Source organism: Herpailurus yagouaroundi, unplaced genomic scaffold (assembly GCF_014898765.1).
Source record: "Herpailurus yagouaroundi ecotype Mexico unplaced genomic scaffold, PumYag 28, whole genome shotgun sequence".
Taxonomy (NCBI): domain Eukaryota; kingdom Metazoa; phylum Chordata; class Mammalia; order Carnivora; family Felidae; genus Herpailurus; species Herpailurus yagouaroundi.
Window position 1 is genome coordinate 137,368,867 of NW_024412376.1, and position 24,879 is coordinate 137,393,745.

Sequence of the window (24,879 nt, forward strand, 5' to 3'; positions counted from 1 at the left end):
CGCCCCGGCGCCGTCATTGGGCCGGCGCGTCACGTGGCGCGGCCGGCGGCCGAGCCTCCCCGGCACGCGTAACCCTTTACCTGCGCGCCCCGGACCGCGCGGGGCCCCGGCGGCTCGACCCCCCGACCCCCGGGGCCGGGCTGGCCCTCCCTCCGCGCGCGCGGAAGCAGCAAACCCGGGCGCTCGCGACGACCCGGGCGCGTGCCTACCGCCTGCCGGTGCCGGGAAACGTCTCGGTGCCTACTTTTCTGTCGCGCTGGACAGAGAAGGGAGCCCCCTGTGAATCCGTACGTGCACGTAAGCGCACCCCCTGCCAAACAGACCTGTACCCCTCACCCCCGTGTTTTTGTGTGTTTGTTTCCTTCTCAGTTCTGGTTCATCCGCCGAGACCCGCTGTGTGCACTATCGCGTGCCTGCACCATCAGAGATGATGGGCTGACACACAGCGCGGACGCTGCCACGACGTAACTCCCAGGGAAGCTGCACACACTCGCCTGCACCCTGGACACCAAAGTGGGAGTTCGGCGAGGCCACGCTTTCCCCCTTCCCTCTCTTTTCCTGGGCTCTTGGCACCGCGGCTGCAGCCCTGCGTGCACACCTGCTGAGCTCCACGCGGTACTTTGTTGCAGTGCGTGCACCTAAGGTGGGTGGAGAGCTGGGGGCTCTTCCTTAAAATACTAACTACTTAGGTTTTGGAGATTCTTTTCACGTGTGCTCCCAAGTGGAGTTGGGTTTGACAGGAAAATGCGTTAAGCAACTGCGCCACCTAGCTCACCCTCTTGTCTCCTCTTCCAACCGTCCAGGGAGAGCAGGATACAATAGGATGCTGGAGAAGCAGCGGGACGGAATACTATTTAAAGATGGACATGCTGTCCTTAGTTGTTAATGTGTCCACTGCAGTGATTCCTGCCCCATTTACACGTATGTCAGGATTTGTGGGAGAAAACTCATTTTTAAAAATCTTGCCAGTGGTCTAGTACCTACATGCTTTAAAATGATAGATGTAGGGAGAAGTTCTATGCGCTCTTGCATTATTTTCTGATAAAACGCGTTGTCATAATAGAGGCCCCTCATGCCCAACGTCTAGTGGACGCTTTACTGTCCACAGAATATTAGTACATTTCTCAGTTAATTTGTTCTGACCAAAAAGCCATTGGTATGTATCTTCGGTTTTAGAATGTGATTGGCTCCCAGACTAGCAGAATCAGCTTCATCTGGAGGAATCTAGTAAAAATGCAAATTTTGGGGCTCCACCCCAGACATACTGATTCTGAAATAGGTGGGGATAGGGAGGGTGAAGAAGTAACTTTTTTTTTTTTTTAACAAATCTTCTTTTAACAAATGATGGACGTTCTAGTTTGAGAACCACTGCACTGAGTGTGGTCAAGCAAGGGACTCAGGTACCTTCATCTATCAGGCTGGGATTCTATACAGTCAGAAGTGGTGGTGTTATTGGTTGTCTTAATTCAGTGTTACATAATTTGTCCTATTGATACACTGAGACAAAGCCCTCCTATGTGCCTATACACGGAGTCGTCTGTACTCCATGCGGATCATGTAGAATGCCTCGTGGACGAGGCCTGAGGGGATCCGTGTGAAAAACACAGGCAAAAAACCTCTGGTTTCTTGGTGTCTGTGGAAGTGGAATACCATGATTCAGTTAGTATTTTAGGTGTGTTCATGTTTCCACTGGCATAAAAATCCTTCCCAACCAATGAGTCGCGAAAAATAGAAAAACCAGGGGTGCCTGGCTGGCTCGGTCAGCTAAGTGTCCGACTGTGGATCAGGTCATGATCTCATGGTTCATAGGCTGCGTCAGGCTCTGTACTGACAGCTCAGAGCTCAGCACAGAGCCTGGAGCCTGCTTCGGATTCTGTCTCTGTCTCTCTCTGCCCCTCCCCTGTTCACGCTCTGTCTCTCTCCCTCTCTCTCTCAAAAATAAAAAAACATTCAAAAAATTTTAAAGAGTTGGAAAAAAAAATTTAAAGAAAAAGAAGGAAAAACTGATTTGAGTGGATTTGTCAATATAGTTCTAAATTTGTCAGCATTGTTCTAAAAAAAAGCCAGAATTTAAAAAAGTTTATGGTATTGGCTTACATTATAACCCAGAACAGCACCATATTATGCATTTTAGACTTTTGGGAAAGAGGTCACGGTTGGATTCTTTCCCTTTAGCTCTGGTGTCTCCACTGGGTGGAGAGCACTTTTCCAGTTGCCTGCATGGATGTCCTTACTTTTGAACTCTCTAGGTCCACCTTTATTTTAGTATTTCCTTCATTTTCATCTCCTAACCTATTCATTTTACATCTGTAATTCTACTGTCCACCCAGTTTCAGTTGGAGCTGGAATTATGTGTGTTCCCCGTTGTCTGTCACATAGCTCTGTCAGTTAAGCCCTGAAATCATGCCTCCTCTTAGCGTCCTCACTGCTGCTGTCCTAAGATCGAGATCTTCTACTTTCTGCCAGATTATTGCAGTAGTTTCTTTACTGGTCCCCAGTTTCTGGTCTCTTCCATCTCTGATACACCTGACATCGTACTGCCTGAGTCATTCTAAAATACCATTTCATCCAGGCCTATCCCTGTCTCAGAACCTTTTCCACAATTCCCTCTGAGCTACAGAATAAAGTTCAATTTCGTGGATGTATGTTTTTATTTAAATAAGCTCTGTGCCCAACATGGGGCTTGAACTCCCAACCCCAAGATTAAAAGTTGCATGCCCTACCCAATGAGCCAGCCAGGCACCTCCAGAGTAAAGTTTAAAAAGCCAACGTAGCATCTGAAGTCACCCACAGTATATGTTGACTCTTCCTGTCTTCCTTTTTTGGCTCACACAGATTCCCTCCCCTGAAATGTCTTTTCAACATTCTGACAGCTAAGTCCTGTTTATCCTTCAAGCCTCCGCTGTCACCTCCTTTCAGCCATCCTTTTTGAATCCCAGTTCAAGTTCATTGCTCCTCTGCAGTGTGTTCTCAACACCTGCCATTCACTTTATCACAGTCTGTCTTACATCTAATTTAGTTGTGTCTCCTTTAGATTGTAGGATTCTGGAGGGCAGGGGTTGTGCAGGACTCATTTTCAAATCATCCTGGGGCATAAGCATAATGTCTTGGACAAAGCAAACACACAATATTTGTTGTGTCCTTGACCCTGGGAAAGAAGACGCTTAAGTTTGTTGAACAGCAAACTGCATGAAATGCTTTTATGAAAACGATAGCCAACTCCTGTACATGTTCTCAAAACTGAAAGAACAGGTGTAATCTTCAACCTAAAGGATTTAGATCAGAATCCAAGAAGGAATTCCCACCATGGGTAGTGGAATTAGGGAGAGTTTTTGAAGGGGGCAATTTTTTTTAATGTTTACTTATTTATTTTGAGAGAGAGAGACCACAAGCAGGGGAGAGGCAGAGAGAGAGAGAGTGAGAGAGAGAATCCCAAGTGGGCTCCATGCTCCGCACGGAGCCTGACATGGGGCTCGATCTCACAAACCACAAGACCACCACCTGAGCAGAAATCAAGAGTGGGATGCTTAACTGACTGAGCCACCCAGGTGCCCCTCGAGGCGGCTAAAATCTAAACAGAAATGTCTAAGCTACATGAAGATGAAACCCAAAAGGTAATTTCTTCAGTTTTTTCCCTAATGCCTTGATTTTAAGTTTCTCTAAGAATGATTGTTTCATGAAACTAGACACAGAGTTTCATCTGATTATTCCCTACTTATCACCACTTAAGCTCATCATTGCTAACTTGTTTGAAAAATTTTTGTGTATGTCTGTGTGTGTGCGAGAGGGGATTCTCAGTTCCAAGAGGCAAGAAGCGGAAAAAGGTGCATTTGGGAAGGCTCCCCCTTGGTCCCGCCCTCTCACCTGGAGGCAGTTTATGAGTGGGACAACTCCTTAGTTATCCTTCTTCCCACCTCTGCCCCAGGCCCCAGGAGGAAGCACACTGTCCTTGCACTTGCCCATAGAATCTTTTTGTTTTTCTGTTAAGACTGTGAAATCTTAGAAGGCACAGGCTACTTTACTAACCTTTGCAAAATGCCATGACCAAATAACTATTTGCTGAATGAGTACATCAACAATTGTGGTATACCTGAAAGTCCTGGGAGTTTTCAGAAACTTCCAGTGACCTTCAGAGCCTAGCCTGGTCTCTAATCTGCAGGTCAGAAAGTATGTTATAGGTCATAATCTGTAAGTGCCTACTGGATACTCAATGCTATACTTTGTGTGCTTTGGAACAGTAAACATTGATGTTATATTGACATCCTATTCAGCTATTCCCCCTGGATCTCTGTTTCTAGGTTTTTACATCTGTGAATTTAGAACAGTAACTCTACCTACATCATAAGACCATTGTGGAGATGGCTTAGTATATACCGAGCTCCAAAAATAGCATCTGGTATACAGTAACCATGAAAAATTACTACTGGGGGCGCCTGGGTGCCTCAGTCGGTTAAGCGTCTGACTTTGGCTCAGGTCATGATCTCGCGGGTCGTGAGTTCGAGCCCCAAGTCGGGCTCAGAGTCGAGCCCCAAGTCTGTGCTGACAGCTTAGAGCCTGGAGCCTGCTTCAGATTCTGTGTCTCCCTCTCTCTCTGCCCCCCCCCCCCACCTGCACTCTCTCTCTTGCTCTTTCTCTCACTCTCAAAAATAAATAAACATAAAAAAAAGTTTAAAAAAATTAGTGACAGTCTCTACCCTTGCCAAAGTTGGGGAAGAAAAACTCCACACAAATCTAAGTAGTTTCTCTTTTTATTCATACAAACAATACATACACAAGACTGTACATTGTTTGAAGACCGCAGTAATTTTCTAGTGTAACAACTCTGTAATAAAATTTAACTAAATGTAACATTTATGAAAATATAAATCTCTGATTGGGTAATTCTTCCCAACAATACAAAGTTTACATAAAAACATTCAATATGAGCTATCAGTTGCAAACAAGGTAGGAAAAATCATTCAAGTCACTTGTTAAACTCTATTGGCTGTTACATAGAATATTCACACACTACATTTAATCCATCTAGGCATTTAATTCTTAGAAATGTGTGGCATGGCGGTCCAACTGATCATGACAGGAATAGGAATGTGTTGCCTCAGAAGGCAATTGACTCATATAATCAACTTCAGGTGATTTCTACGTGGACTGGGCCTTCTCTGGGCTACCCCCTTTCTGGCTGCTAGCTAGACCGGGAGGAATATACTGAAAAAAAGTCTTTCACCATGGAGTAGGGTGTTTATATCTGAATCCCATCTCTGTATGCTTATGTGTCAAACTGCTTTCCAAAGTGAAATGCAATGAGCTTGGATTCCCTGTGGATTAGATCACTGCTTCTCCCACTAGCAAAAACAGTCAAGATGTCCCTACCTTTTTTTCTCACACTGGTCCTCACCATTCCTTATATAACGACTAGAGCAGAAGCTATCACTACCTTTGTTTTGCCGTTTACAAAAACAGTATAGCAGAGAGGCTAAAGATCTGTCTAGGCATACTCGGCGAGTTCCTGGTAGAGCTGGGCTGACAGCACATCGTTTCCTTGGCCATTATCCTGCTGACACGCGTCACTGCTGTCACTTACGAGCCAAACCAGACCCCCGCTACTGACAGACACCCTTCGCACAGTCGTCCGAGGACATGCCACGTGGAGGATATGGAAGGAAGAAAATCACTTTCCCTCTTTGGAGACGTGATTATTTTCTTTTAAATAAGTGAAGTCGTGTTTAAAAAGTATTTGATACCATTTCACAGCTTCTGCTTTGAATGGGTGTGATTATAAAAGAGCCCCAAAGAGCCCTTGAGCAGAAAAAGGCTGACAGAGGGAGAAGCATACATAGAGTGTGGGGAAGTAAGAAAGTGATTACAAACAGGGACAATCAGGAACTTTTGGACACCCTTAAGATTTATGGAATATTTTAGCACAAAGACAGGCATATTCAGTTGTCCCCGAGTATTTGGTCATCTATCTGCGTTTTACACAGGAAAGAGGAGGAGTAAGAATAAGGCAAATGTCATCAGTGTTTCATAAGACGGCGTGTCGAGAAAGCTTTCTTTCTGGTAGTAGGATTTACTGCAGGGATTTAGGAACTAGTGTATGCTTCCATAGGACTAACCGAGCAGCACAGGCTTGTGTTAGTATAAGGATGGAAATGAACAGATGTCTTGACCCAATCTGTGATGCCCTCTCTGTAATTCCTCTTTACATCTGGCACAAATAGGCATTCCAAAAAGACACGAGAAGATGGCACGTCCTTATTCAATGTGTTCTCTTGCAGCCCAGGAAGTCGTTTAAAAATCATTATGTTCCGTGACAGGGAAGCCCTTGCGTGCAACTGTCCCAGCTGTGTCTTAACGAAGACCGACTCTGCGTGTTGGGTAGCCCTAGGATAGTGGTTAACTTAGTGCTCGTGCTCAGTACAATTTGTGGCCCCCACGTTTCACGGCCTTTCCCTTGGGACACTGGGAGTACACTGGGGGCGTTTTGTTACGTTATTTTGCACCTCTGACCTCCCATCCACAGACTGGGTTTACACAGTTGTCAGGCTGGTAAAATGTAAGGAGAGATTAAGGCTCTGTTTACTTACGGCCACACAATCGTTGACGTTCACAGCTCCCAACGATTTCTGTAGAACTAACCCCAGTCTGAGCAGTCTGTTTATAGTTCTAGCCTCTGTCATCTGAACCCGTGGTGTGGGTTCTGCGGCTGCTTCCCACACAGCTGATTTAAAAAATATTCCCCTGACTTTCAGTTGATGTAGCCGATTAAACACCATTTTGAGACATTCTCGGTCAAGACTTCATTCCCGGATTAATTTTGACACCCCCCCGCCAAAAAAAAGAAGAGCAAATTCCAAACCAGTTCCACATTTCTGTGCCTTTGTCAAGCACGTCAACACCAGCACTTCAGTATCTGTCCTGTCTTTCAAGAAATGAGTAGTTTATCATTTGGGATACAGAAGATACTTTTTTCCCCCCTTTTGTATGTGTATCGTTCATGTCTGCTGAGCAGGAAAAGCGTTGTGTCAGTTGTCGGGGGCATAGCTGTGGCCCCTGGATTCCAGGGCGGAGCACCCGCGGTCACAGCAGGGATTGTGTTTCTTGGAGGGTGTCGCCTCATTGGGCTCAGTGGAGTCGCTCACCGTGATGGGACTGTCTCTGGCAAAGACCTCAGTAGACTCTCTCCATAAGCAATCCACAGACACTTTGAAACAGTAACTGCTACACTTCGGCCGGGAGGCCTGTGTCGCGTTGTTGAAAATCTGCCTGCTATTTGACGTGGCGATCTTGATTTTCAGTGCAGCATCCACACGGTCGACCACTGTGTATATCCCTATACTGCCATCATCAAAACCCACTATGATGTTCAGGTGCCTCTGTGAGAGGGCGAGAAAAGTTGGTGTTTTGTAAAGGGAACAAGCACCGATAATTTTGCCGTCGGCCAGCCTCATTACAATCAAACTGGATATCACGCCGTTCTCGTCCTCTTCCTCCCCATTTCGGAAACAAATGTATACCAGGTAGCGACCATCTCGAGACAGCCTTTGCCGCCAGATGACCCCAGAGGCATGAACCACCCGTAACTTACCGCTGTGTAAATCCAGTACGTTGATATTGTCGTCTCCCCTGGATATAATGCCCAGCTTTCCGTTGGGAGAAATTTCGAAATCCTCCAGATTTTTCAAGAAGTTGTTGGGAAGCTGCACACGGCGACAGATCACCTCATCGGTCAGACTCCAGATATTCACGGTCTCAGCCGATGTGATAAACACAATGATGTCAGGACAGTCAGGGATCAATTTAAAACTTACAATGGTCGTGCCGTCTTCACAACAAAATTTCTTGGTGATGCTTCCGGTCCAGAGACTGACCGCCAGCACTTTGCTTTTGGTCATTCCCACCACGAAGGTATTCGCTGAGGTGATAAAGGCATTCTGCAAAGTGGTCAAAATGTTGCAGACCCTGTGGCCTGTGGCCAGTCTCCAAACCCTGGAGGCATTTTCCTCACACAGAGAGACCACAAACTGGTCATTGTGTGTAATTAGCAGCTGAGATATTCTCTGCCCGTTAATTCGGAAGAGGTTTTCGCCACTGCTGGTGTGCCAGACATACTGGCTGCTTTTGTCATCTGAGGTCACCATTACATCTCCAGAGGATGTCAACACGCAGTGTTCGACTATTCCTTCATGCTTAAACACTGCTTCAAGGAACCCACTGCTGAAATTCCACTTATGGACACAATCAGAGCCATCGAGGGAATAAATGATTTCCCCTCTAGCAGGTAACACCAGGCTTTGGATGGGCTTCCCAGTCTTATCTATGTTGGACATAGCCGTGATTATATCTATATCCCAGATGGAAAGAACACCACTGGTTGATAAAGATAGCAGCATGTTGTGGTGACTAGATTTCACCAACTTGACGATGGTCCCTGAGATTTCCTGTAAGCTTGCCATACATTGTCCCGTGTCCCGCCTCCAAAAAAACACAGCTGAGGTATTTTCCATGGTCGCGATGATGCAGTCTCCATTCTTGGACAGCACAGCAGATATAAAGCGTTCATTGTGCTTAGCTCTGAACTTTTCAGCCACCTTCCACATGCCAGTATCTAAGAGCTCGATGCTGAGGGCTTTACAGATCAGAATTGCGTTTTGGTCCTCTGAAAGTTCTATGCTGACCACCTCGCTGTCTTCTCTTCTGCAGTCAAAGTCGTCAGTCAGCTGGGGACTGGAAATGTCCTCAGTATTCCAAACAGAAAGGCTTCCCTCACTATCTACCATTACCATTTCTTGAGCCGTGTCCAAGATAAGAAGAAACTTCACAAACCCACCCGAAAATTCAGATGTCACTGTACATAACTTTTCTCCACTCCCTAAATGAAATATGGTAGTGGTGTTCAGGTACTGTCCACAGAAAGCATACATGCCATCCAGAGAGCACTGGACACAGGTCACTTCGTACCAGCAGTGGAACTGATAAAGGGGCCATCCGTAGAGCAGATCGATGACAGTGACATCTTTGCTGGCTTCAAGCCACGCAAGGGCGTGGTTGACCGACAGGGTAAATCCATTGATGTAGGTGGAGCCGCTTCCGTGCTTGGTCCCTTTGATTTCCACTTCAGACAGAAGACAAGAATTCACATTGTCATAAACCAACAAGGTGTTATTTGTCGTAGCCACCACAAGATACTTCTCGTCGCTGGTGAGTTTCATGCCCAGGATGACAGACTGGGCTGTGGTGATTTGCCTGAGCAGCTGACGAGTTTCCACATCCCACGTGCTGATGGAACCATTTTCTAAAGCTGCAAGGACAGTACTCGGGTTACAGGTGGGCAGAATCTCGGTGACATGCAGGTGACTAGATGACAAAGGAAGACGCTCCGGGCTATATGTCACGTCCATGGATGAATGTAACGGCACAATGGAGCAATATTTGGGCCCGTCTTTGTCACATTCTAAAAGGAGGTGTCTAAGTTTGGGCAGGGAACTCACGACAGGCAGCAGTCTTTGCTGAAGCTCTGCTGAAAGGGAGCCCGGAAATGCAGTGACCTTGTTTTTGATGCCACGGAGAGCGCTCGCCAGGAACTTCAGCTCCTTCTCTTGAGAGTAGGTGTAAGCCAGCTCGATGTCTGAAAGCACTTTGTCGAACTGGCCGATTTTGATCATGGTGTAAAGCCAGCTGAAGTTCATGATGATTCCGTAAAGCAGGTCTTCGGTTTTTCCACACCTTGTCAGGTGGTGCAAGAGCTCAGACATTTTCCGATGATTGACGAAAAAGATGTCCGGCTCCAGGGGATTACACTGGAAAACCCAGGGCTGGTCTGGAGCCTGTCTGTCAAAGGAGGCCTGTTCCATGAAGTGCTTTTCTTCCTCCAGCAGGCTTCTGCTGTCCAAGTCAAGGCAGCCATTCAAGTAGGGGTCTTCGAGGCAGAAAGCTTTCCTCCTGCCCCCTGACCAGACTCCCAGGAAGTAGTCTGCCAGGATGGTGTGCATTTCACGCAGGTCACTGTCTTCCTGCAGATACAACTTCTGGGCTATGAGCTGCAGGTGTCTGTTGGCCCAGACCAGGAGTGTGACGTTCTTCACGTGTCTTTCTATCAAGTATCCGCTGAGACCCTCCTTGAGCCTCGCGATGTACAGATAAGGTACTCTCAGGGGATTGCTGGGCCTAGCGTTCTCATTGAGCTCATTCATGACACTGTTGTCTAGGGCCAACACATCCTCCAGTTCCATTTCACTCAAACCCATTTTGGCCATGGTGATGTAACCAAGAGCCCTAGAGACCAGTTTCTGACCACACTTCTTTTCCAAGGACCAGAATAGCTGCTCAATACTTTCATGAACGGTGACACAGAGGGAGGATTCATCGACGTCTTTATGAGATCTCCAATGCCTCACCTCCCTGAAGGTCAGGTTCACAAACATGGGCAGCGTGCACTTGGAGAATGCGTTGTTCACATAAATCTGCTGGCCTGATGTGACCTTCCTTTTGACCCGCAGCAGCTGGTGTTTGAGGACCTGGCTGCACATCTTCCTGTCCCGGGGAATTAGCTCGATGTAGTTGGCTTCTTCATGGATAAGGCACCTCAGTTTCTGTAAGATTCCATGTCTATTGGGCAGTGTGGACAGGACTATTCGAACAAAGCGGGGAAGGTGAGCTGGGAGCCACCAAAGCTTCCTGGCCTCATCACCCTCTGAGAGCTGCTCTAGGGCATCGAATATTATTACTAGAGGTCTCTGCAATGAAGACTCATTCAAAAGGTTTATAAATAAGTCACGAAGGTCATGGATTTTCTTAGGATAGCTTTGAACCAGACACCGGTAGTTAACTGCCAATTGTTCACAAACGCTTAGAAGGAGAGTCTTAAGGTCAGTACTCATGTCTGTGGTTCCTAGAAATCTCACGACGACTACTGGGTCAGATTCTGGTCCTGTGTCTTCATGTAGCCAGCCATAAGCCTAAAACGTAAAGGTAGTGTTTAGAATGGTAATATATATTCACATATATGTACACGTATAACACGTACAACAGCATTTCCTCTCTCTAGAGGTCAGACTGCTGGTAACCCTGACCATGCAGAGAGTGGCTTAGAACCAGGAAACCTTCTGAGAAGATCAAAGAGCTGTCACAAAGCTCATGCACTAAAATCTATCAGTGAGACCCTCAGGATCACTGTACTGAAGGTAATAAAATAGTGATAAAAGTATTATTCAATCACAAGGCAGCACTTAGCTTGTATTCTAAAAGTTACAAAGTATTTCACAAACAAAATCTGCATATCCAGTATGGTCCGTTTTTCATCACTGAATCCTATTTCCTGGAATGGTTGTTGGCACACAGTAGGTGCTTAGTATTTGTTCAATGAATAGATTAAGTAGTGATTTACACATTATATTGCATCAGATATTTTCATTAATTGAGATCACGTATGGCTGATCAAATTCCTAGTTAATTAGAATGCAGTAAAAATAATACTAAGATACTGAATAAAATCTTATATGATTCAGAGATACAGGGTCATCTTTATGATTATTTATCACTGTCATAAAAATCTATATAGGGGCGCCTGGGTGGCTCAGTCAGTTGGGCTGCCGGCTTCAGCTCAGGTCATGATCTCGCGGTCTGTGGGCTTGAGCCCCGTGTCAGGCTCTGTGCTGGCAGCTCAGAGCCTGGAGCCTGCTTCCGATTCTGTGTCTCCCTCCCTCTCTGCCCCTCCCTTGCTTGCTCTCTGTCTCTTTCTCAAATAATAAACGTTAAAACAAATCTATATAATGCTGGCTAAAATTTTGTTAAATTTTGCATTTTTATAACAGACAGCTTACCATATATAAACAGTCAGTTATCAGCCCTAGCATTATGTCTCTGTAGGATAGATGGATTATAGTATCATTTTACAGCAGAGTAAACTGAGGCCCAGACTGTAGAAATGACTTGCTCAGAGTTAAATGGTTACCAAGAGACAAAGCTGGAGTTATTTATTTTTTTCTCTTGAAATTGTAGAGTTAAGGAGATAACATATATAAAGGGGCTGCTAAGTTTAGCATTTCTCTGTCTGGAAAGGCAAGGACAAGAAGGGATACGATCAAAGTGTAAAACAGATTCCAAAGTCTATTTTTAGGGAAATAATGTCTTTTAGTAACCCTTGGAATTTACCAAGGATACTCCTTAGGAAACATATTTTATAAATGAGTAAGTAAGTTTATGAAACTTGGTTTCTCAAGATATATAGTTCAAGGCACCTGGGTGGTTCAGTCAGTTAAGCGTCCGACTTCAGCTCCAGGTCATGATCTCATGAGTTTGAGCCCCACACCCAGCTCTGTGGGCTGTGCAGTGATAGTGCGGAGCCTGCTTGGGATTCTCTCCCTCTCCCTCTCTCTCTGCCCCTCCCCTACTTGCGCTCTCTTTCTCTGTCTCAAAATAAATAAATTTAGGGGGGAGAAAAGATCTAGTTCAGGTTAAGGTATGAGTAAGTTTGGAAAAAAGTATGGATGTCAGTTTCAGCATGAGCTATTCAGGAAAAGAAGCAGTTTATTGTTTAGCCCCAACCTTTGAGGTTGACATGGAGGAAGATAATCCTGCCGTCCTACTACAACTGTCCTTCAGTGGCAAATCAGAGAATGCAGTATTTTGTCCCTCCGTGGATTGCTTATGATGATTATGTGCATTGTCCTCTCTCCTGCTAGTCATGCGTTGTTGAGTATGATATCTGTAGAGAGTGCCTCTCTGATCATGAGCTTGTGTCCATGGAAATGTTAGGCATGTAGGAGATAATCTCGAGATAAACACAAGATGTCTGTCTGCATCCTGACAAGGGACATGAAGTCACAAATAGAGCACAGGTTGTCATTGGCGGGACAGACATTCCCCAGGAGAGAGGCGAGTGGAGCAGAGGCAGTGGACGTAGAAACAGGTAAGGCTTCTTGTGGCACCAGGGTCCTGGACTGTGAGTAGACACACTGGTGGCTGAACAAAACGTCCAGAAGAATGAGAGCTCAGAAAACCATTTCTCGGGGCACCTGGGTGGTGCAGTTGGTTTAGTGTCCAACTTTGGCTCAGGTCATGGTCTTGTGGTTCGTGGGTTCAAGTCTTGCATCGTGCTCTGTGCCGACAGCTCAGAGCCTGGAGCCTGCTTTGGATTCTGTCTCCTCTCTTTCTGCCCCTCCCCTACTTGCTCTCTCTCTCTCTCTCTCTCAAAAATAAATAAACATTAAAAACAAAACAAAACATTTCTCAAGTTGACCAACTCAACTGTCACCACACTCTGTCCCTGGGGAGACTGTTTATCTCTACAGGCGCATCAGCGCATGCTTCACAGTTCTTTACCTCCTGGGCTACAGCACGCACAGTTGCATCCCATGCACATTTAATATAGTCGAGTCCAACAACATTTGTCCCTTCAACCACCTCACCCTTCCCTCTTCCAGAGTAAAAGAGCCCTCAAGTGAACGTGAAATGGTGTACATGGTTGTTTTCTCCTTGGATTTCAGCTGCTATGTGCTCCTTGTAGCATTGCTGTCTTGCTTACTTGGAACAACTCTAAAGTTTGAAGGTTCACATACAAATTAGTATTCAAACATACACGCACACAAAACTTACTTTGACACAGCATGGGTCTTAAATGCAAGCCTGCCACTGCTTTCGGTGTTCAATTAGAAAAGAGCTATGTCATTTAACACTAGAGGAAAAACCAGCAGCTGGGCTTGGCATATTAAGAAATGGCAAATTAACTTTCCTAAGGGCTTTTAAAAAAAATGTTCATTTATTTTGAGAGAGAGAGATTGAGAGGGAGGGTACGTGTGGATGAGCTGGGAGAGGGAGAAAGAGAACCCTTAGCAGGTGCCACGCTGTCAGTGGGAGCCTGACTCAGGGCTCGATCTCATCTGAGATCATGTCCTGAGCCCAAGTCAAGAGTTGGACACTTAAACCACTGAGCCACCCAGGTGCTCCTCCTGAGGACTTTTTAACAGTAAGCTTATGCACCTGATTTTTGCCGGCGTGCTTTCTCAGGAACCTAATCTCGATATAAGTTGGAACACAACTGTCCCCACTCTTGTCCTCAAGATGACCTGCCTGAGATTGTGTAGCATGTGACAGATGACAAGGGTGTTTTGTGAACGTGAAGGAAGCTGTGTTCTCAGGAGAGTAACCACAGGAACGACAGTATAGGGACGCTGAAGTAATGCCAGGATAACGTAGACCATCAGGCTTGGAGAGCAAGTGCACAGGAGCTCAAAATGGAACTAGTTTCATCCAGTTTAGACTGACATGCCAAGACAGTAGACACCACATTCCAGAGTGAGGTTCCAGACCATCATGCAAAATTTGTAAGGGACTTGTGAAAACCAGTTTTGCTGCCTTTAGTGGACTACTCACCTTCAGCCTAAAGACGCGTTTCAAGAGGCCAAGAAAAACACTGGAGGTTAGGGTGCTGGGGGGCATACCTATGACCACTCACTCCCAAAGGGGAGGGCTGAGAGATGTCCCCACTTCTCGCCCAGGGAAAGGGGCAGTGATGAACCACTTATGGGGTGTCCCCCAGAGCTGGGGAGATAGATGTCATCAGACGCCTGAGAAATATGGAGGTTGACCGACAAGACTGGCTAGCTGCTGGGATGGAGGAGTGATGGAGAGCTGCTGTATTGCAACTGGAGTTTCACAGGGCGAAAAGTACCTGCATGTCCCCCATGGGTCAGATATGGGCCACTGGCAAGACTGAGCTGACAGAGTTTTGGTTGGTTCTGTTTGCCCCAGGTCCTGTCCAAGGGAGCTTGCTGGGCCATGGACCTTGGCAGAAAGGTATTAGAAGTGTGGCTGCATGTCCAGGAGCCATGGAAGTGACCAGCTGGAAAAAAAAATGCATCATCCTGTGTTTAGGGAACTGTAGGTAAGATGCTCAGCGAGTACAGGTCAAGGGATGTGGGAGGGAAAGGACATCCAGGAAACTAGAAGAAGGCCTCAGAAGAAATAGGAGGGAGCTTTGTAAGCACCTGCCAAGACTGGAGAGGGTGGAACCCAATATTCAGAATAGTACTGGTCACGTAAGAACTTTCTGGCCACCTTACCTTTCCTGTATCCCCGAAGCCACAACCCTATAGGAGTCACAGCCCTACAAGGGTCTAGTGCTTGAGGTTAGGGATGGAGGGGAAGAAGTACTATGTGGTGAAAGAAGGAGAAGACAATCACATCCCCACTTCCCACAGCAGGTGCCATGCTTACAGTGAGCCCCAGCTGCGGGAGAGAAATATAAACTCAAATTTTAATTATCACCTTAGACTGGACATATTTAATTTCTGAACTGAGAATGACTCAGTGTCCAGAGTGACTGGAGGGCTTGTCTGTGGTGATAGAGGTGACGGGAGCTGTGAGATCTGCCCTGGTTTCCATCCAAATGGGAATGAGCCCCACAACATGAGTTTGACCAAAGAGAGAAAAAAATGAAGCTGTTGTCTAACTGCACCCGATGTGCCTTATTCTTTCACTCTGACTGTTACACCAGCATAAGAGAGACACCGAAGTATCCATTCCACAAAGACGAATAAAAATTCACAGAAAATGGAAATGACCGTGATCAACTTATCTTCTCTGCAAAGTAAAAGATTGTTACAAACAAGCAGGTGAAAGAATAGGCTTTTACCTTCTTTGCCACCTCAGCCAGCAGGAGGGTCTTCCCGGTACATGGTCCGCCGTAAATGACGAGAGGGTTGATGTGCCCAGTTTTGCTCGGAAGAACATATTTATGCACTATGTTGAGAGACTCACATTTGTACTCATAGAAGGAGGCGTATGTCTTACATAATGACGAATGCTGGAGGATTTCATCGTAGAGCGTGTCAGTTTCGGTGTCAAAATTCTGTTGAACGGTTGCCTGAATTATATCGATCATGTCCTCATAAAATTGCTTACCGAGTCCTTCTATGTAATGATTTTCTATTTCTTGGGAATATCCCAGTTTCATGTCGCAATGAGTAACCGACGTGTACACTCTCAGATTAGATGACGCAACAATAGTAGGAATAAATTCATCCCTGAGTTTTATCAGCTTCTCTTGGGCTTCTGCGTCCCGCATAATCCTTGGTTCTGCTCCAGTTATATCCATGTACTTTCCCATCTCTGGGATTTTCACAAAACGTTCAATGTTAGCAATTTTCCGAATGTAGCAGACACACTTCTTTAGGAATGCTGGAGTTTGCTTTCCTAGAGCAAAGTCAAACTCGTCCTCTATCGCTGAAAGAAAACATGGCACGGGGTTTATTGTCTAGAGCAAAGGAGCGGTGGGCCTGCACTCCCAGTACTTATCTCTCTAGTCGCTGGGGGAGACTATTTAGCTTGCAGTGTGGAGCAGAGTTGTCTGTAGATTACTCTCTTGACTCCTTAATTTCCTATCTGCCTTTTCCTAAACAGCTGGGAACCTAGGGGCGCCTAGGGAGTTCAAGCCCTGCATCGGGTTCTGCGCTGGCAGTGTGGAGCCTGCTTCAGCTCCTTTCTCTCCCTCTCTTTGCCCCTCCCCCTTGCATGCACACACATGTGCATGTGCGCTCTCTCTCTCTCTCTCTCTCTCTCTCTCTCTCTCTCAAAAATAAGTAAATAAATAAACCTGGGGAAAAAAAACCAAACCAGCCAGGAAACCGGGACACTGTGGGTTTTGCTTAGAATTATTTAATTGCCTTCCCAGAGAAGTTGAACATAAGCATGAAAAAGAAAGGGTACCAAGTTTATGGTTGATTCTTTTAAGTTCCTGTTCAGCTTCTCTGACCTCAGGGGTTCTAATAGCGAAGAGCAGGGACCTGCTGGAGCCAGGCAGGAATGAGGAAGAGGCCAAATGACACATCCAGTTTACTTTTTGCTTGTCAGTGTCTCCTTTACAATGTGGCTTCACCATTGTGTTTGGGGTGCATTGTACCCCAGACAGGTATGTGTAAATACTAGTATAAGAGCATGTTCAGCATATAATCATGTTCTGATTATTGATCAATATGAATTAACCCATATCACTGTAACTTCCATTATGTCCATTGGAGCAGGTACAGAAAAGGGACTTAGTGTGTACATTTATTTATTTGAAAATAAACCGGGTTATGGCTTACAATATGCTTACAAGTAAATACACATTATAAATCACTGAGGCCCCATAGCAACACTTAAAACTGGAGCATTAGTAACAAAAACATCACTTGTGCATGATTTTAGGGAGGAAAAATAAAAAGAAATGAAATAATTAAACCAATGGCAATGAACTTTGAGGCAAGTAATCTTTTAAAACTGGCTCCCTCCCCACCCTCCTCTGCTTTCCTTCATCCAGTTGGTCTTAACTGAGTGTCTACTATGTGCCAGGTGTGCTGCTAGCTGCTCAGGATACAGTGCTGAGAGAAAATAGACAATGCTGAGAGAAAAAGCCATTATGGCGTTTACAGTCTAGTAGAGGTTGGTGGACTTGAATCATTGAATCCCACAAAGAAATGTTTTATGATTTTTTTAGTCTTGTGAAGGAGAATAATATGGTACAATAAGAGCAAACCATTAGGAGGGCTACACTACTTAGAGAGTCAGGGAAGCCTTCCTTAAGGAGGTGACTACTAGGCTATGATCTGATGGAAGAATTGGGGTTTGGGGTGGGCCATGAATATGCAGGGTGTGGGTGGCCAGAAACGGAAAATATTCTGGGACGCCTTGGTGGCTCAGTCGATTAAGCATCTGACTTTGGCTCAGGTCATGATCTCTCACAGTTCATGAGTTTGAGCCCTGCATCAGGCTCTGCACTGACAGTGTGGAGACTGCTTGGGATTCTCCCTCTGTCCCTCTCCCACTCATGCTTTCTCTCTCTTTAAAAATAAATAGAGAAACTTAAAAAAAAAAAAAAGAAACAAAACATTTCAATGTGCTTGCTGGCCACAACTCCAACATCAAACAAAACCCAGAACATACATGTATTCTATACAGTAACTATGAAGGAAGTCGGGAACTGTATTTTTAAGTGGTGCCTTTTTGTGGAACTCTCTTGATAATTTTTTCAGTAATGATAGCAATCAGTCAGAAGCGATGACTCAAGTAAAAAAGATATGTTTATAGCCAGCAGTGTGGAGTGAGCTGTGCTATGGTCCTCAGTACATAATACAAAGGGTTTTGATCAAGCAAGTTGGTTAATGAGGCCTGTTAAAGGACCTTATACAATCTACATCTACTCTTCTTTTTATGGGAGTAAGAACTTACTGTAATGTAGATGAGGGAGGCTGTAAGAAACCTACAGAAGGAGCCTTTGGCTCCTCTTTTCCGGCCATCTGTGTAACATGCCAGGGGGCACCCTGGATCAACCAGGTGCTACCTTCTGTGCGTCATGAGGAGGAAGGAGATGTCAACCTATAGCACGTATACCTAACAGATGATAACCAGAGATATGCGCTGTTACCTCTGAGGCCCAGAAAACAAATCAACTGTAACCTGACATTGTTATCATTCCTATGGAAAGAATGTTTCAATCAGGAGTGTTGATTATAAAGGGATTGTAAGAAGAGATAGAGACAAACCAAGTTGGTAGAACCCATCTAAGCTTGGCTCAGGGGGGAAAAAAGAGGCTGTACATAAGAATGCCTGGTTGATGGTATAGACTTACTAAATATACCTGAATAAGTGAGTCACATGAGACAAAGAAAACTCCATAGATATATTTCTAGAAACCAAGTGTATTCTTGTGATTTGGGGGGACTTTTATTAATAATTATTGATATTTATTTGCCTATAAATATTATAAATTTCCCCAGAAAATTCTTCCCGGAGCACCATATTTGTTTTCTGTCTTTGCATTTTTCTAAATATCCTAAAGTTTAACTGGCCACAGCACCTGATGAAGATAACATTAGGAGAGTTCCAGCCCTGGCAACTGTCATTCACGAGATATAAATCCCCAAAACTACTGTCCCTGAGACCACTCAGTTTTAATGTTCATAGTTGGACACTGTGTTGGGGTCTAGTTTACCTCTCTTCCTCTGCTGTTATTTTATGAAGGAGAAAGTGGGAGTGTGAAAAATTACATTCAGATATAAATGTATATCAGATATAAAGAGTTCACCTTCCCAGATGCTACCAATCATTCATATTCCAACATTTCTGAAAATATTAATCTACTATATCCCCTTCAACACACCGACACTTCCCCGGCCATTCTTATTTGTGTAGACATGGTCTTAAAATGAGCTTGAAATGTAAAATAAATAAAATTGTTAGAAGCATGCATATCTTTAAGAGATGTACTCCAAGCAGAGAACAGTCCACAAGGAGTGTTTGTACTACATAGTATGAATATGAAGTTATTCATCTTCCTATGGTTGGCCACATGGACAGAGTTCTCTAGAGAAAATTAGGGGACAGTTTTTGCTGGTGAAATACTTGAACTGTATGATCCTAAATAAGAGGAAGCCTTCCCCAAATTGGCATCTCTTACATCACGAATAGGAAGGCTTTTGCTCTGGGCATTTTCTCCCATTACAGCACATTTTTAGGACCAGGTTTTGTTCTTGATAAACATGAAGAACTGGAGCCTCAAAATTGGATCAAAAAGATCCCAGAGGAATAAGGATATTTGTCAATCTGTGTATTCTAAAGATAGTACTTATTCTGGCCAATTTAAATATTTTCAGAGAGACCTAAAATCAGACCTAATTTTTGATAGCTTCCAGAGAATGCATTTCTCAAAAATACTTATAATTTCCCTAAGCTTGAAATACACGTATACAGAGAGAATGGTTTCAAGTGCCTTTTAGGTTTTCATAGATTCTTTGTCACGTCATTCACAAAACCAACCTGCAAATGCATCTGCTGTTGCTTTTTCCTCAATAATTCTTCATTATCAGTTTTAAAAATAAATGTTCTATATCTGATTATTTTTACCCAGTTGTGTTTGTCCCCTGGAAACTACAGCTGACATATTCCTTCAGATCTGTGGCTTCCTGCACATCCTTTAAAAATAAAGTCTCCTGGGGCGCCTGGGTGGCTCAGTCAGTTAAGCGTCCAACTTCGGCTCAGGTCATGATCTCACGGTTCGCATGTTCAAGCCCCACGTCGGGCTCTGTGCTGACAGCTCGGAGCCTGGGGCCTGCTTCGGATTCTGTGTCTCCCTCTTTCTCTGCCCCTCCCCTGCTCATGCTCTGTCTCTGTCCGTTAATAATAAATAAATGTTAAAAAAATTTTTTTTAAAAATAAAGCCTCCTTTCTGTGGCTGAGAAAGGCTGACAAGTGGGTCTCTGCTCATTTTTATTTTAAGGTTTTTGTTTTAGATTTTTATTTTATTTTAAAGTTAAATGAGATCCTGCCACCGCCTTCTTTATTTCTCAACCTCTAATGGCTTACCCGCTTACCCAGAAGAAAGCATAAGGTTCTTATTATGCTTCACCTCTGCCTCCCCAGGCCTGGCTACCTTTACCTTCTTCCTGCTCCTGGAACTTACTAAGCACATTCCTCTCTCAGGGATCTTGAATCTGGTAATCCCCCTGCCCAGAATTCTCTTAGAGTACAGCTGGCTCTGAATCGCATCATTCAGCTCAAAGTCCCTTCCTTACTGCCCACTCTATCGACATCTGAACCCCCACATCGTTCAACAAAACTAAAAGGCGACTTCCTTAACCAGACCCCGTTACTGTGTCTTGTTTATTCATCCTATGTATCCTTTCCAAAATGATCCTGTTCATTTATTTGATAACTTGCCTGTTGTTTATTTTCCCACACTAAAAAAAATAAGTTCCAGGAGAGATGGATCTGCCTTCTTATTCATTGTTGTATCCTCAGTGCCTGGCACATAGCAGGCTCTCAATATTTGCTGAGTGAGTGAGTGAGTGCATGAATCAATGAACAGAATGAATGAATGAACTGAGAACACTGGCAGAGTTTGCTCTATTCTGTGCAGCCTCCTCTGACTTCTTTTAAAATCACATTTTCTGGAGAAGTGATCAAATTAAGTAAAGGCCCATCTGTGGGTTAAAAGAAAAGAACACTTGCCTCTCCAGGAGAAGGAAACATTTAGAAAAGTTAGATTTCATCAGGCAGTAAATGAAATGAAATTCGTAGACCCATAAAAGGGAAGCCATGAACACATCTCTTACTGATCTCTTCTTTACCAAAGATGTGTGACAGTTACCTGAGAACAGGTACCTCTTAGCTTGGCTATATTTCATTTTCCCCTTTTCATGTAACAGTTTTACAGCAGCCTTGAATATCTTCTTGATCTCATCTGATATCTCTTGCCAGGTCTTCTCATTGTTGGCTTTGGCAGAAGGCTGCATCTATGGAATTGTAAAAGGGAGATATTAGTCTTAAAATCATCAAAAGATAAGTCACTATTTAAGTGCAAGAAAAGCACTATTATTTGAAGGCCCTTTATGTGCCGATATTATGATAGGTGCCTAACGGGCCATATCTCATTGAATCCCCCTATAACCCTGAAAGTTAGAAATGATGTCCATGTTATGTGTGAATTTACCCGAATTACACAGAATTTGTTTGTTGCGCTTTCTTATTATAACAGGTATTTCCTGGGGTGCCTGGGTGGCTCAGTCGGGTAAGCGTCCGACTTCAGCCAGGTCACGATCTCGCGGTCCGTGAGTTCGAGCCCCGCGTCAGGCTCTGGGCTGATGGCTCGGAGCCTGGAGCCTGTTTCTGATTCTGTGTCTCCCTCTCTCTCTGCCCCTCCCCCGTTCATGCTCTGTCTCTCTCTGTCCCAAAAATAAAAATAAAAACGTTAAAAAAAAAGTTAAAAAAAATAACAGGTATTTCCTTTTTTCTTTTTTACATATTTATTTTAATTATATTGAGTTAACACAGTGTTATATTAGTTTTACACGTATGGTAGAGTGATTCAACACGTCCATACATCACCTGGTGCTCATCACAAGTGCATTCCTTAATCCCCATCATCTGTTTAACCCATCCCCCCACCCACCTCCCTTCTGGTAATCATCAGTTTGTTCTCTATAGTTAAGAGTCTGTTTCTTGGCTTCTCTCTATCTCTCTCTCTCTCTCACTCTTCCTCTCTCTCCCACCTTCCCTCCCTCCCTGTCTTTCCCCCTCCTTCCCACCCTCTCTTTTTCCCTTTGCTCATTTGTTTTTCTTCCTAAATTCCACATGAGTAAAATATTATGGTATTTTGTATTTCTCTGACTTCACTTAACATTATACTCTCTACCTCTAGCCATGTTGTTGCTAGAGGCAAGATTTCATTTTTATGGCTGAGTAATATTCCATTGTGTATATTCCATTTTTATGGCTGAGTAGTATTCCACCGTCCAACTTCTTTATCCATTCATCAATCAATAGACACTTGGGCTACTTCCATAGTTTGGCTATTATAAATAATGCTTCAGTAAACATAGGGATGCATGTATCCCTCCAAATTCATGTTTTTGTATTCTTTGGGTAAATACCCAGTAATGTGATTGCTGGATAGTAGAGTGGTTCTATTTTTAACTTTATGAGGAACCTCCATACTGTATTCCACAGTGGCTGCACCAGTTTGCATTCCCACCAACAGCATACGAAGTTTCCCTTCTGTTTTAACCGACAACACCTGCTGTTTCTTGTGTTGGTGATTTTAACCATTAACACTAACAGGTGAATATCTCATTTTGGTTTTGATTTGTATTTCCCTGATGATCCATGATGTCGAGCATCTTTTCATGTGTCTATTGGCCATCTGGATGTCTTCTTCAGAAAAATGTCTGTGCAGGTCTTCTGCCCATTACTTAACTAGATTACTTGTTTTCTGGGGGTTGAGTTTTATAAGTTCTTTATATACTTTGGATACCAGCCCTTTATTGGATAAGTCATTTGCAAATATCTTCTCCCATTCAGTAGGTCACCTATTAGTTTTGTTGATTGTTTCCTTCCCTGTGTAGAAGCTTTTTGTTTTGATAGAGTCCCAATAGTTTGTTTTTCCTTTTGTTTATCTCACCTCAGGGGACCTATCTAGAAAATTTGGTATAGCCAGTGTCAGAGAAATTACTCTCTGTGCTATGTTCTAGGATTTTTATGGTTTCAGTTCTCAAGTTAGGTCTTTAATCCATTTTGAATTTATTTTTGTGTATGGTGCAAAAAAAAAGTGATCCAGTTTCTTTCTTTTGCATGTTGCTGTCCAGTTTTCCCAACATAATTTGTTGAAGAGACTGTCCTTTTCCCACTGGATATTCTTTCCTGCTTTGTTGAAAATTAACCATATAGTTGTTGAAAATTAACCATATAGTTGTAGGTTTATATCTGGGGTTTCTGTTCTGTTCAATTGATCCATGGGTCTGTTTTTGTGCCAGTACCATACTGTTTTGATCACTACAGCTTTGTAATATAACTTGAAGTCCAGAATTGTGATGCCTCTAGCTTTGCTTTTCTTTTTCAAGGTTGGTTTGGTTATTGGGGGTCTTTTGTGGTTCTATACAAATTTTAGAATTGTTTGTTCTAGTTTTGTGAAAAATGCTGTTGGCATTTTGATAGGGATTGCATTAAATGTGTAGATTGCTTTGGGTAGTGTAGACATTTTAACAATATTTGTTCTTCTAATCCATGAGTATGGAATGTCTTTCCTTTTCTTTGTGTCATATTCAGTTTCTTTCATTGGTTATTTATAGTTTTCAGAGTACAGGTCTTTCACCTCTTTGGTTAGGTTTATTTTTAGGTATCTTATTATTTTTGATGCAGTTGTAAATGCGATTGTTTTCTTAATTTCTCTTTCTGCTGTCCCATAATTGGTATATAGAAATGCAACAGATTTTCCTACATTGATTTTGTATCCTGTAATCTTACTGAATTTGTGTATCAGTTCTAGCAGGGTTTTGGTGGAGTCTTTCAAGTTTTCCAAATATAGTATCATGTCATCTGCAAATAGTGAAAGTCTTACTTCTTCCTTACAGATTTGGATGCCTTTTATTTCTTTTTGTTCTCTGATTCGTATGGCTAGGACTTCCAGTACTATGTTGAATAAAAGTAGTGGGAGTGGATATCCTTGTCTTGTTCCTGATCTTAGGGGAAAGGATCTCAGTTTGTCCCTCACTGAGGATATTAGCTGTGGGTTTTTCATATATAGACTTTATTATGTTGAGGTATTTTCCCTCTAAGCCTACTTTGTTATCATGAATGGATGTTGCACTTTGTCAAATGCTTTTTGTGTGTTTATTGAAATGATCATATAGTTCTTATCCTTTCTCTTGTTAATGTGATATATCACACTGATTGATTTATGAGTATCGAACCACCCTTGCAACCCAGGAATAAATCCCACTTGAATGTGGTGAATGATTTTTTAAATGTATTATTGAATTCACTTTGCTAATATTTTATTGAGGATTTTTGCATCTTTGTTCATCAGGGATATTGGCTTACAGTTTTAAATGGTGTCTTTATCTGCTTTTGGTATCAGGATAATGCTGGCCTGATAGGATGTATTTGGAAGTTTTCCTTCCATTTCTATTTTTTGGGATAGTTTGAGAAGAATAGGTATTAACCTCTTCTTTATATATTTGGTAGAAATCCTTTGTGAAGACTTCTGGCCCTGGACTTTTGTTTGTTGGGAGATTTTTGATTATTGATTTAATTTATTTTCTGGTTATCAGTCTCTTCAAATTTTCTAGTTCTTATTTCAGTTTTCATAGTTTATATGCTTCTAGGAATTTATCCATTTCTTTTAGGTTGTTCGATTTGTTGGCATCTATTTTTTCATAATATTCTCTTATAATTGTATTTCTGTAGTGTCAGTTATTTCTCTCTCATTTGTGATTTTATTTAGTTGAGTCCTTTTTCTTTTTCCTTGATAAGTTTGGATGCAGGTTTATCAATTTTATTGATTTTTTTTCAAAGAACCAGCTTCTTGTGTGTGTGTGTGTGTGTGTGTGTGTGTGTGTGTGTGTGTGTGTGTGT

At 43.4% G+C, this 24,879-nt stretch overlaps 1 protein-coding gene across 2 annotated transcripts in view; it reads right to left on the reverse strand.

Moving 5' to 3' along the window:
- Positions 1-4,732: 4,732 nt before the first annotated feature.
- Positions 4,733-24,879, reverse strand: part of NWD2 (NACHT and WD repeat domain containing 2) — a 185,840-nt gene continuing 165,693 nt past the window's right edge. For both annotated transcript variants that reach the window (XM_040486059.1, XM_040486069.1), the window contains 3 exons: positions 21,119-21,263; positions 15,629-16,218; positions 4,733-10,952 (listed from right to left, as the gene is read on the reverse strand). In XM_040486059.1, the coding sequence (XP_040341993.1) occupies positions 7,020-10,952; positions 15,629-16,218; positions 21,119-21,263 (4,668 nt within the window). In that variant the 3' untranslated portion in view covers positions 4,733-7,019. The remainder of the gene's footprint in view (positions 10,953-15,628; positions 16,219-21,118; positions 21,264-24,879) is intronic.